Genomic DNA, 14,623 nt, shown 5'->3' with positions numbered 1-14,623 from the left:
CAGTTGTGGCAAGCGGGGCCACTCTTCATCGCGGTGCGCAGGCCTCTCACTATCGCGGCCTCTCTTGTTGCGGAGCACAGGCTCCAGACGTGCAGGCTCAGCAGCTGTGGCTCACGGGCCCAGCCGTTCCGTGGCATGTGGGATCTTCCCAGACCAGGGCTCGAACCCGTGTCCCCTGCATCGGCAGGCAGACTCTCAACCACTGCGCCACCAGGGAAGCCCTGGAATGGCATCTTTAAAGTTCTAAAATGAAAATCTTGTCAACCTAGAATTCTATATCCACTGGAAACATTTTCAAAATTGAAAGAGAAATAAATACGTCTTCAAACAAACAAAACAAAGTATTTATTGCCAGCAGACCTGTATTACAAGAAATGTTAAAGGAAGTTCTTCTCGTAGAAGGGATGTGATTCCAGTGAGAAACTTGTATCTATACAATGAATAAAGAACACTAGATATGGCATAAATGGAGGTAATTATAAAACTCATTTTTTATTATTTATAAATGCTCCAAAAGATAACTGGCTAAAGGGGAATTCCCTGGCAGTCCAGTGATTAGGACTCTGTGCTCTCAATGCCAAGGGCCTGGGTTCAATCCCTGGTCGGATAACTAAGATCCCACAAGCCACGCGGTGTGGCCAAAGGAAAAAAAAAAAAAAAGATAACTGGCTAAAGCAAAAACAGTAGCATTGATAGATCTAAAAAGAGAAATAGGCAAATCCACCATTACAGACAGATTTCACCATTCTTCTTTCAGCAATTGATAGAATGAGTCGGCAGAAAGTCAGTAAAGATCTAATAGTCCTGAACAACATTGCTAACCATCTTTACCTAATTGACATTAATGCCACACACTAGCTAACAACAGCAGAATACACTTCTCAAATGCAGCTGGAACGTTCACCAAATAGACCGTATTTAGGGACATAAAGCAAACCTTGACAAATTTAAAAGAATAGGTAGTTTATAAGATTCCATACCAGATTTAAAGTAGAAATTAATAATAAAAATATATCTGCAAAATATTTGGAAATTAAGCATTTCTAAATAACCCATGGTAAAAGAGGAAATCACAATAAAAATTAGAAAATATTTTGAATTGTATGAAAACGAAAATGCAACACATTAAAATTTGTGGGTTGCAGTGAAGTGGTGATATTTAGAGGAAAATTTTTAGCACTCAGTGTTTATATTAAAACAGAAGGAAGATCTCAAATCAGTCATTTAAGCTTCTACCTTAAGAAACTAGAAAAAGCAAATCTAAATCAAGCAGAAGACAGGACATAATGAAGAACAGAAATCATTTAAACTTAAATGAAATTAAGTTTCATTAAAACAAAACAAAAAATAGAGAAAAAAATCAATAAAACCAAAAGCTGTTTCTTTTTTTAAAAAGACAATAAAATTGATAAGCCCTCTAGACAGACCTACCAAGTAAAAAGAGAAGACACAAATTACAAATGTCAAGTGTAAAAGGGAGAATATTACAGATGCACAGACATTCAAGAGATAATAAGGGCATGTTATGAAAAACTCTATGGCCATAGATTCAACAACTTATATGAAATGGATAAAATTCTTATAAAATACAAACTGCCAAAGAGGAAACAGATCACCTGAATAATCCTACAAATATTAAGTAAATTGAATTGTATTTTAGAACCATTTAAAAAAAAGACAAAAGCAAAAGCAAAACAAAAAAAAAACCCAGGCATACATGGCTTTTTTGGAGAATTCTACCTAACATTTAAGAAACAAATTATACTGATTCTATATAAATTCTTCCATAATATATAAGAAGAACAAATATAAATGCAAAAATCATCAACCAAATATTAGCAAATTGATTTCAGCAATATATTGAAAATACACTACTTCATGATCAATTGGGGTTTATTCTGGGAATGAAAGGCTGGTTCAACATTCAAAAAATTTATATGTAATTAACCATATCAGTAGGTTAAAAAGGAAAAACTGTGATTATCTCAAGAGAAGCAGAAAGCCCTTTTACAAAATTCAACCCCCATTTGTGAAAAAAAAAACTCTCAGAAGCTAGAAACAAAAAGGAACTTCCTCAATATGATAAATGACATCTAAAAAAATCTTCAGGGAATTCCCTGGTGGTCCAGTGGTTAGGACTCCCTGCTTTCACTGCCGAGCACGAAGGCTCAATCCTTGGTCAGGGAACTAAGATCCTGGAAGCTGCGTGGCTCAGAAGAAAAGAATCTTCAGCTAATATTATGCTTAATAGTAAAAGACTAAATGATTTCCCCCTATGATTGGGAACAAGGTAAAGATGCCCATTCTAACTCCTACTCAATGTTGTACTGGAGGTCCTAGTCAGTGCAATAAGGGAAGAAAAAGAAATAAAGGGCAAACATATTGGAAAGGAAGAAATAAAACTGCCTCTATTCACAGATAACACGACGGTCTACACAGAAAATCCCAAAGAATTTTTCAAAAAGCTACCAGCACTAAAAAGTGAGTTTAGCAAGGTCTCAGGATTTGAGACATAAAACAAAAAAAATCATGTAAGCACCTAGAATCAGCAAGCAACTGGAAACTGAAAAATAGCATTTACAATAATATTTTTAAAAGAAATACTTAGGTATAAATCTTACAAAATACATGCAACATCCATATGTTTAAAACTATGAAAAACTGATAAATCAAAGAAGATCTAAATAAATGGATAGATATGTTCATGGATTGAACAACTCAATATTGTTAAAATATCAGTTCTCTCAAAATTGATTAATAGATTCAATTCATTCCAATCAACAATTTTTGCCAAAATTGACAAGCTAATACTAAAATCTGTATGGAAAATTAACTAGAATAGCCAAAACAATTTTGATAAAGAAGAACAAATTTGAAGGACTCATACCACCTGAGTTCTAGACTTACTATACTTTCAACAGTCATGACAAGTGTGTATTAAAACTTCCCTGCTGGTACAGTGGTTAAGACCCCGCACTCAGACTTCCCTGTGGCGCCGCTCAGTGGTTAAGAATCCGCCTGACAATACAGGGGACACAGGTTCGATCGCTGGTCCAGGAAGATCCCACATGCCGCTGAGCAGCTAAGCCTTTGCACCACAACTACTGAAGCCGGCGCACCTGGAGCCTGCGCTCCCCAACAAGAGAAGCCACCGCAATGAGAAGCACGTGCACCGCTACAAAGAGTAGCCCCTGCTCGCAGCAACTAGAGAAAGCCCCCGCGCAGCAAGGAAGACCCAACGCAGCCAAAAAACAAAACAAAACAAAAAAGACTCCACACTCCCAATGCAGGGGGCACATGTTGGGGAGCTAAGATCCACATGCTGCACAGTGCAGCCGAAAAAAAAAAAAAAGATAAGTGTGTATTGGAGAAAATATAGACGTATAGATCAATGAAACAGACTAGAGGGTCCAAAAATAGTCCCACATGTCAACTGACTTTCAGTGAAGGTGCAAAGGCAGTTCAATAGAGGAAGAATATTCTTTTCAACAAATGATACCAAAATAATTGGATATCCACATGGAAAACATAAATGTCAACCCATACTTTGCATCTTATGCAAAAATTAACTCAAAGACCTAAATATAAAACATGAAATGATAAAACTTCTAGAAGAAAACATACGGGGAAAAAAACCCTTGTTGACCTTAAGTTAGGTAAAGATTTCTTACATGCAAGACCAAAAGTACTACGTATAAAAGAAAAGTGATAAATTGGATAACATCAAAATTAAGAAATTCTGCTCTTCAGAAGTCCCTAAAAATGAAAAGACAGACTGGGAAAATATTTGCAAACCACATGATGTGTGATAAAGGATTCATATCCAAAATATATAAAGAACTTTCAAACTCAATAGTAAGAAAATAAGCAACCCAATTTTTTAAAAAATCTGTAAAAGATTTGGACAGCTGCTTTGTCAAAGAAGAATATATTCAAGTGGCACACAAGTATATAAAGATGCCCAACATTATTATCATTAGAGAAATGCAAATTTAAATTTCAATGAGATACCACACTACACAACTCTTAGAATGGCTAAAATCGGGATTTTTTTTTTTTTTTTTGACAATACTAAGTGCTTTCAAGAATATGACCTAACCATAACTCTCACACATTGCTAGTGTGAATTAAAATTGCAGCCACTTTGGAAACCAGTTTGGCAGTTTCCTATAAAGCTAAATGCACACTTAACGACCTGACCCAGCAATCCCACTTCTAAGTGTTGACCCAAGTGAAATGAAAACTTAAGTTCGAACCAAAAACTTTACATGAGTCACTTTATTCATAACCACCAAAAACTGGGGAAAAAACTGAAATATCCCTCAACTGGGGACTTCCATAAACAGTTATGGTACATCCATCCAACAAAACACTTATAAGCAATAAAAAAGAAACAATATATGTAACAGTGTAGTTGAATCTCAGATGCATTATGCTAAGCGACAGAAGCCAGAAACAAGAGGTTGCATACTACATGATTCTATTTATACAGTATTCTTGTAAAGGAAAAACTCAGAGGAACAGAAAAAAGACCAGGGATTTCCAGAGGCTTGCCTTTAGAACCAAACACCTGGCTGGGCAGATAACGACTCTGAATCTAGTTGGAGAATATCAACACCTTCAGATGATTGTTTGGAATGAATAAAGAAATAACGTCTGTCAGGTAGTATGAAAATCATTTACTGCTCCTCCTCCACGCGCCCCATAATTCCATGATCCAGAAAAAGGCCTAATTGGGGACAATGGGAGGACTTGAACACTGGTCAAAATGAGTGTCTCTCTTCCGTCCACAGTACCTAGGATGATTTGGGAAAGTCTCACCTTCATTTTCCCCACATTTTAGCAATTCTGAAATGGGATTTTACTCTGCGGAGGAAGGCTGGGTCTCCACCCTTGCCTGCCTAGTCCGGGGCGGACGTCGCAGCGCAGTGGGTCTGCGGCGCGGCGCTCCGGGGCTGGACGCAGTGGCCGCAAGAGCTCACCGTGAGTGCGGGAGCCCGGGGCTGTGACACCGGACCCGCGCCGGGCAGGGACGCCCGGGGGCCCGCGGGGAGGCGCGCACGGAGCCGGCGACCGCGGACCGGCTGGCGGGGCTGACGCGCCGCCGCGCTTGCAGTCTCGCTCCGTAGCCGGAGCGCGCGCCGCTGCTCCCCTCGCCTCGGAAGTGCAGCGGACGCCGCCGTTGCCTTCGCCCGATGGCGAGGCTGCGGGATTGCCTCCCCCGCCTGATGGTCACGATCCGGTCCCTGCTCTTCTGGTCCCTGGTCTACTGCTACTGCGGGCTCTGCGCTTCCGTCTACCTGCTCAAACTTTTGTGGAGCATCGGCAAGGGACCCACGCAGACCTTCCGGAGGGTCGCCCGGGAACACCCTCCAGCGTGCTTAAACGACCCCTCTTTGGGTACCCACTGCTACGTGCGGATCAAGGTGAAGGCCGGCGCGGGCCCGGCGCTATCGCGAGGGAACGTGACGACTGTGAGAGCAGAGGGCGCCGGGCTGATCCTTGCATGACTCCAGGCCCAGCGTCCCCTAGTGTTCTCGGGGCTCGCAGGGCGTGCGGCGGGGACGGGGAAGGTGCCAAGGGGATGCAAGAGGGGCGAGGTGTCGCGGGAGAGGGTCGGGATTGTGTGTCTTTACGGTCCCTGTGTGTTGGGTTGCGTGCGTGTGTGTGTGTGTGTGTGTGTGTGTGTGTGTGTGTGTATAAGACAGACAGAGAAGGTTATGTGGAATTTCTCTAATAATCTGGATCCTATTATATTACTGTCCCCTCCTCCTCCACCACAACAACCCAGAATAATTCTGCTCCCTCTTCTCCTGTAAGGGGAAGCTGTCGTCTGTCACCTCTTTGCCCTTTAGAGCTCAGATAAGCTGTAGGGAATTGTTACTGGTGGCGCCCTACTGTCTCAGGAGGCTGTCCTCGTCCAAATTTTAGAGATTGAAAGAGTAAATAGAATAAGTCACTGGAAATCAGGAGTTTATTCAGATCGGCAGAATGGAGCATTCACAGATGACCTAAGCAACATGAAACAATAAATAAATTGTGTACGTTTGTGGGGAAGGAAGCAGACTTATGATGCCAGAGACCAAAGGAATGGCACAAAAAGTAAATGTCAACTATGCATGCAGACTCTAATTGTCCATGCTTGTCCCAAGCTTTCTTACAGCCCTCGAATATTCTATTTCCTGAGGCTCCAGGTGGTGAAGGGAGATGGCTTCTTGAAATGCAACCTACAGTCTGACTCGCAGGCCTTTCAAAAATAGCCTACATGAAAGGATATTTTTCTCACCAGGTCTGGGATTCCTATTAGGAACTAGATTGCCCAGCAGCTGAAGTTCAGAAAACCAAGGGGCATGTCTTTCTTACCCTTATTCAGCCTGGAGTTGATATGAGAATTTAAATGAGCTAATATGTGTAAAAACAAATAAGCGAAACCAAAAAACTTAGAACAGTGCCTCGCACATAGTAAGTGAAATGAAGTATTTATTCACTAAATCCAGTCAAGTGCCCACAGCCTTTCAGCTTCCAAGACTCACCACCAATAAAAGAAGTTATTGAACTTCTGGGAAGGCATTCAGCAGTGGAGGGCAGGGCTTCGCTGGTAGCGCAGTGGTTAAGAATCCGCCTGCCAATGCAGGGCACACGGGCTCGAGCCCTAGTCCAGGAAGATCCCACATGCCGCGGAGCAACTAAGCCCGTGTGCCACAACTACTGAGCCTGCGCTCTAGAACCCCTGAGCCACAACTACTGAAGCCCCTGCGCCTAGAGCCCGTGCTCCGCAGCAAGAGAAGCCACCACAATGGGAAGCCCGTGCACCGCAACCAGAGAAAGCCCACACACCGCACAGAAGAGTAGCTCCTGCTCACCGCAACCAGAGAAAGCCCGTGCGCAGCAACAAAGACCCAACACAGCCAAAAATAAATAAATAAAATAAATACATTTTTTAAAAAAAGGAAAAGCAGTTGCGGGCAAAGTCAGAGTTGTTATCTTCATCCTACCTGAAGGGGAAAAGCAGTTTAAGAATCATCTGGAATTCCTCATAATGCACTTTTTCTGACTCTGGCCACCTAAAGAGTTTCCCCAGAGGCATAGAACCAAGGAGTGGAAAGAGCATTGTCCTGGGTGGAAGGACAAGATGGAGGTTCTATTCATAGCCCTGCCCCCAACCACCTTTATGACCTGTGCTAACATTTTTGGACCTCAGTTTCTAACTCTGCAAAAATGATAGGGTTGAACTATATGACCTTTAAGATTTTTTTCACATCTGGAAACCCAGTTGCTTGGGTTATCTGATAAAAAACCCAGTCTCTGGGTTTTGGGTCTTGGTTTCTTTCCTCACTTCCTTCTGAGTTTTTGTTTTTCTTTCTTGCTTTTTCCTCCACTTTCCTCTTTTCTGTTTGCTTTGTATTTGCTGTATTACTGTCTCATTCCCATGATTTTTGTTTTCCTTGGGCAGTTTTGTCTCCCTTATGCAGAGTGAAGGCTTGAGCACTCAGATCATTCGGCTGTTAGAAATACACTGATATGGGGGCTTCCCTGGTGGCGCAGTGGTTGAGAATCCGCCTGCCAATGCAGGGCAGACGGGTTCCATCCCTGGTCCGGGAAGATCCCACAACCACGGAGCAGCTAAGCCCGTGCGCCACAACTACTGAGCCTGCGTGCCGCAACTACTGAAGCCTGTGCACCTAGAGCCCATGCTCCAAAACAAGAGAAGCCACCACAATGAGAAGCCAGCGCACTGCAACGAAGACCCAACACAGCCAAAAATAAATAAATTAAATAAATAAATTAAAAAAAAAAAAAGAAATACACTGATGTGACATGAGGAGCAGGCAGCCAGGGGAACTGTACGTGCAACCTCAACAGAAAATACTAATGTGGGAAGGAGAGAACTAAAAATAAGGAAAGGTGGTGTGAATTATGTAACTGATGGCACAGCTCTTGATGGGCAAGCTGAGAAAAGTACATGAGTAGGAGGTAAATATGGCAGGAATACAAATGCAGATCAGAATTTTTTACATGTCCTGCAGAATTTGAGTGTGATGAAATGTGACACATCAGTAAGAAAATTGTGACTGTTTCAGAAGCTCATAATATATAAATTGACCTTGTAAATAGAAGGAGAAGGGAATGTTGACAAAAGTGAATCTTTCAATTTACCCTGTTAATAAATCATGGTTATTTTTTCTTTTTGAAAATTAATATACTTATTTTATTTCTTGATATTAAAAATAATGCAAATGAAATTTTTTTAACAGCATGGAAATACTAAATGTACTACTTTTTACAGTCAACACAAAACATCGCTGAAATTTCATGCCCTCTATTTCGTACTGCAGGATTCGGGGTTAAGATTTCATTATGTTGCCGCTGGAGAAAGAGGCAAACCACTTATGCTGCTGCTTCATGGATTTCCAGAATTCTGGTAAACTTACCAACTAACTTTTTCTTTTGCACTAAAGACTTGGCTTATCATAGAGTCATTTTCTTATAATGACTTTTAATAGACCCCATGCTATGATCAAGTACTGGCCTAGAGTTATTATTCCTAAATGTTCCTCAATCACAGGAATGTTGTTCCTCCTGTTTTAAAGAAACGTGCATATTATCATCCTAAATTTTTTTTTTTGATAATTAAAAGAAGTATCATTTAGTGTTTGAAATTTCTGAATAGTCAATTACAAAACAGTTTTTATAGTACCTACTGTGGACAAAATACAACATTGGATGGAAAAGGAGATTTGCAAGAAACCAAAGAATTAGAGTGCCTGTTACCTGGCAGCTTTTGGTGAGACTTGGGGTGAGGGAAAGGCGGAGGGAGAAGAGGGCTCACGGAAACTGAAAAGGAACTCTTTCCTATGCACGTAGTAACAGGCTCAGATGAATGCAGGACAAATTAAGGATTGGAATATTTCACGTTGAGAAGAAAACCTATAGCCAAAAATACACAGTTGCTAGTTACCTAGAAGAAAATGTTCTGTTCTCCTTTGAACCCCACAGAGCCAAGTAAGTACAGATGAAACAACACATGATTAAACTTTTAAAAAATGAATATCTTTTTAAAAGATGGTACATATCAAGGTGATAAAAAGAAAATCAGATTTTTGATAGCTCAAGGCTATGATGTTGAGATGGCTAAATGGACCAAAAAAAAAATCATATTCTCTGAACTGACTCAAATGTAGAATATATGGTATGTTTTTAAAGTTCTGGGACAATGCCCTGTCCCCAAATGTCTCCCTTACTTTCGCTCTTAACACCTAGAATTCCACCATTACATATTCTTCACTTCCTTTAGAGTTTTAAAGATTTTGTGTCATCCAAAGTCCTAATTTAAAATACATCTAGCTGTGAAAGAGATATTACCTTAATACACTTTAGTTACTACTTTTCAAATGAAAGAGACTTTATTAATAAATGCATTGAGATTGCTAGTGCACTAGGAAGTATTAGGCATCGAAGAAAAGAATGGAGAATGGCAAAAACCCATCTAGCTAATCATTTTCCCAGAGCAAAAATCTATGACATGATTGGCTCACAAGTAAAATGTTAGTCTGAAGCGTTAGTCAAATCTGCATAAAGTAACATGGGCAGTGAATTCTGGCTCAGCCACTTAATTGCTGCAGGACCCTGCCCAATCTACAAGAATCTTGCAGAGTTGTGGGGATAAAGGGAGTCAAAATATGTGAAAGGCCGTTCCCATGGCCCCAGTGAATACTCAATAAATGTTCATTTTCTTCCTTCATTCCCATTCACTCAGTGTGGAGATCCATGTGCCACCACTAGCATCCTCAATGCATTTATTAATAAAGTCCCTTTCACTCGTGAAGTATTTCTAAAGTGTATTAAGGTAATACCTCTTTCAGAGCTAGAGGCTTTTTAAATCAGGGCTTTGGATGACACAAAATCTTTAAAACTCTGAAGTAGGTGAGGAATATGTAATGGTGGATCTCCAGGTTGTTAAGAGTGAAAGTAAGGGAGAAATTTGGGGACAGAGCATTGTCCCAGACCTTTAAAAAATAATTTCCTGATTCTGGTTGCTGATGATGATAGTTAATAGTTCCTGAGCATTTACTATGTGCCTGGCACTCTTCTGAGTGTCACAGCTACCCTTCTGAAATTGGCAGTGCCAGAAAGTAAGGTACACCTTGTTCTTAAACTTCAGAGCTGACCTCTGCTCTAATATATCCTTGGTATATAGGAATGATAATGATCTAATAACACACATGGATTTTTACCTTTCAAATTTCACACCTTATAGAAAAATTCAACAGTTAACCAACAATGTAAGTATACCTTACTTTAACATTTTAAATCATCATTCTAAATAAAATTCATGATCTGAGTGGGGAGAGTTAACTTTTTAGAAAGAAAAGATTTAAAGGCTCTTCTCTTTCTGTACCTCATACCAACCCCGATACTTGTCCGTGCTCTTTTTCCTCCTGGAACGTCACTTCTTTATATGTGGAAGATAAAGATGAACCTGCAACCACTTCAGCCACTTGGTAATTGTTTTGAGGAGCCCCAGAAAATAGCAGTGATACCCATTTAATATAGGACAGTAGATGCTCTGTGTCATATTTTAAGAAATGATACTTTTGCACATTTTTCACAGCATTGTCCCATTATTTACGCTTCATGAGACCCCTTTTGCAAAACAGAAATGCCTGGTGATTCTTGTCCATGTCCTAGAATCTTCAGTGGATAGGACAGCCCAGGAGGGAGCCCAACACCAGTCACTGGACATCAGACCCATTTGCTCCAGCAAAATCAAGTCTTGGCTCTGTCCAAAAGGGTTATTGAGAGGAATGGTTTAGTTTTGAAAAGACTCCTAGAGATATTTTTACTCTGAAGATCATATATTAGGAAACATATGCAGATCATGGGAATGAGTCCCCTTCTGTTCACCAAATGTACTATTTGTTACTCCAGCAAGAGGCTTGCTATAATTTAAAACAACAATAACAGCAAACCCTGAAAACTGAGTTACTCAAATAGGCCATACTGAATTCACTGAACTTTGCTAGCCTTTAATCTGAAAGCTACCTGGTTGTTCAGGGAGATTCCTGGAGCAACTACATGGAGATGGCTGGTAATCAAAAACTTCTCTTTGAGTGTGTCCTACCCTAAACCAAGACCTCTATGTTGACCCTTACTCTGTCTTCCCTTCCAAATTACCACTATTCCCCATTATACAATCTAGTCAATTCCATTCATGTGCTCCATTCAGGAAAAGTCAATTCGAATCAGAATTTAGGATAAAGCTGTTTTGATTAAGCCACTTCAAGTCTCTCTCTCTTGAACTTTCCCTTTTCTTTTTCCAAAAACCCCTTCTCTTGCACTTCTCCCCTTTTTAAGAGCCAAAAAAACTTTATCTGGCACTTCAAACCAATTTCAATTTACATTATAAATATAAATATTATTCCTCTATCAATCAAGTTTTGCCTAAATACACATGAATTTATAAGCTTGTTTGTAGATCAAGTAGGTCAGATTATTTGGTACAGTGAGAACAGAATAATCATAAATTGGCAATGTGTGTAAAAGTGCTTTTTAAACAGAAAAGTACTATACAGATGTAATGTATTATTTGCATTTATCATCATTAACTAAGAATAGTTGTTGAGAATTGGTGACATTTAATGTATACTATTAGATGTTACACGGAAACAATAAAATTCTCGGTCTTCTTTCTTAAAATATAAAGGAAATATCAAACAATATACACATCTATGAGAACTTTAGCTAAATTAGCCCAAAATAAGGCTGTTTGTCAAAGATGATTTTTCTCCCCCTCTATCTCCACCTCAATTTGCATTGCTTTTAAAAATATTTTGAGCTGATGCAGGCAATTTCTGGCAATACACCAGCTGTATGGGATGCATTCGTCATTACTCAAGTGCTGAGGCAAGTGAGGGCTCGTCGTACATACAGCTGAGCAGAATCTGATGACTGCAACTTTTTCTCTCTTGTGAAGGGGAAGAGGGTATTCTACATTTCAAAGAGGCTAGTCTGGTAAACCAGGGGTCCTCCTTATGTTAAGAATAATAACTAAGAAAGAGGTTGCTTTTTTTGAAGTGTCCTCTGCTATTACCTAAAGCTACCAGAGGGGGAAAAAACAATGTGGATGAAAATAGCTAGATTTGTTTATTTATAATATTTTCAGGAGTTACTGATTTTGCAGTATGTTTCATTCCTCTGTCAAGGGGGTTGTTTTGTTTTATTCACGTGAATGACATACCCATCAGTCTATCGCTGGGGTGATTTCTTCTTCAGTTTACAGTTAATGTGTAAATCAAATATGATTTATTTATGAACTCTAGGAAGATTGCATTTAAAATTTATTTTGTACTTTATTAAGATAGCAGTTGCAATCCTTAAACATTCTTAGAAATGTTTAAGATATTGTTTGGCTCCACTCATTGATAATAGCAATAGTTGAATTTATTTGGAAGGCAATTTAAATTATTAATAAGATAATGACATGCAGGTATTATGTTTGCATAATCTCTAATACATTAAATGTAAAATGTTACAGGATTGTACACATTTTTTGAGTCAAATTTCTACCTTGAAATCTCTAAGTAAATGAATTCTAAATGAAGACACAAGTATTTAAGATATTAAAACAATGCACATTTTAATAGATATTGAGTATAAATTCCCCAACAGGAATCTGGGAACTTTAGTTCAAGGTTGTCTCAAGGTTTGAACTGAGACAGAGTTTTATGGAACAACTGGTATTTCTAGCACTATCATAATTCAGTGCTTTCATTTGTTCATTGTTTTACTCAGTCAACAAATCTCTATCGAGCACCTACATGTCTACCAGATAATTCAGGGAGCTCACCATCAAATGGAAGTGCCAGGCACCAACAGATTAGTATCTAGTACACTTGTCTGTACACTCTTCCCAGTGCACTGAAGAGTGTACAGACAAGTGGGAGAGTATGGAAGGGGCCACCCAACCCACCTGTGAAGGAGGGAGACTGGGAAGTCTCCTGGAAGAGGAGGTGCCCAGCATAAGGAGTTCAATGAGGGGTGAAGGACAGGGATTGTGGGGAGTAGCGGAATGATGGGGAGGGATGATGTTTCAGACAAGAAGATTATATAAACAAAGTCCTAAAAACAAAACCCGTGTTTATTCACTGCAAGTAGATTAGTGCCGCAGAGGCAGCATAGCATGGGCTCTCAGGCCAGACCACCTGGGTTTGAATCCTGGCTCTGCTGTTTGCTAAATCTGTGACATTCAGCACATCTAGGAACCAATCTGTGCCTCTGTTTCTTCATCTGTAAAATGGGGATAATAATAGTACCTACTTCATAGTACTGCCTTGAAGAGCAACATCACTATGTGTGAAGCACTTAGAATTGTGCCTGGCATGTAGTAAAACTGATACAGATGTTAGTTCTTTTTATTATAGAGCAAATGACAGAGTATAAAGTAGTGAGGCTGGAAGATTGGGCAAGTCAAATCTTGGAGGTTTTGTCTGCCAGAATAACATGCTTGGGCTTCACATTATGAGTAACAGAGAGTCAAGAAAAGCTGTTAAGCTGGGAAATGACCTGAGAGAGTTTGTGTTTTTGCTAAACCACTCTGGTTTGTAGAAGACAGAGCCAAGGGGAATGAAATGGACACAGACCAATCGATAGGCTGCTGCGTTAATGGAGGCCTGAATGAAGGTAATGATAGCAGGGGTGGACAGGAAAAGTGATTAAATAAATATTTAAGAGGTTAAATCTACTGAACTTTATTGATTGAGTATGAGGGATTATAAAGAGGGGAGAGTTGGGCTTCAGTTATGAAGACATAAAAAAATCAATTCACAATGTTAAGTAAGGCTATGAGAAAATAATAAAATCATATGTGTTGACAGATGAGTATCTTTAAGGAATGAAACTTCATTTGTTTATTACAAACCAGAGACAAGATTACCAAGATTGCTGTGGCCTTGCTAAGAAAGACACTTTTTGTTAACATTTTCAAATCCATATTAATTGGCAACACTTTTGCAGAGTTTTACAAATTATGGATATCCTAGTAATAGATCGAAGACTCTATCCATTCGTAATTCCAAATATGTGCCTGACACCCTTCTTGATAATCTACCTGCTGATGTAAGGTGGTTGATTTGCTTCGTTGTTCTCATGGCTTTGTGTCACTTCACACTGCAGTCCCCTTGCACTATTGGTTTATAATCTCAGATCACTCTGTTCGCTTTCCTATTGTGCTCCAAAAATCTTTCCAGACAACAATCTCCCATTTGGCTTGTGTCAGATAATTTTGCACTGTGTTTTCATGGACAGATGTGCATGCAGATGCTTTTTGATAAATGCATATTTTGAGTTCCATAACATAGTGAGTCGCTTTGAAAAATCCATGTCTCTTTTTCTGTTTGTTATCCATAATGATTTTGCTTATTAGAAGAAGATAATCTCATGGATCTCTGTATTTCAATTAATTCTGCAGTTTTATTATCAAGCACAGGGGGAACACCTGGCCCAGCAGAAACTTCTAGGACTTGGCTGTCACTATGGCCATTCTAATTAGTCAGTTCCTGTGCCATTTTGGTTGTTAAATGTTTTAAATATCACACTAGCTTATGCTGATGGTTCAGGATCTTCC

General features: G+C 39.7%; 1 protein-coding gene across 1 annotated transcript in view; it reads left to right on the top strand.

Annotated features, from left to right (window-relative positions):
* Positions 1 to 228: 228 nt before the first annotated feature.
* The window catches only part of EPHX4 (epoxide hydrolase 4), a 29,620-nt gene continuing 15,225 nt past the window's right edge, over positions 229 to 14,623 (top strand). Inside the window, exons 1-2 of the mRNA XM_082477951.1 lie at positions 229 to 5,426; positions 8,337 to 8,422. Of these exons, the coding sequence (XP_082334077.1) occupies positions 5,196 to 5,426; positions 8,337 to 8,422 (317 nt within the window). The 5' untranslated portion in view covers positions 229 to 5,195. The remainder of the gene's footprint in view (positions 5,427 to 8,336; positions 8,423 to 14,623) is intronic.

Source organism: Balaenoptera physalus, assembly GCF_965194825.1.
Source record: "Balaenoptera physalus genome assembly, chromosome: 1".
Taxonomy (NCBI): domain Eukaryota; kingdom Metazoa; phylum Chordata; class Mammalia; order Artiodactyla; family Balaenopteridae; genus Balaenoptera; species Balaenoptera physalus.
The sequence above is the reverse complement of the archived record's forward strand: the minus strand, read 5'-3'. Positions and strand labels throughout refer to the sequence as shown.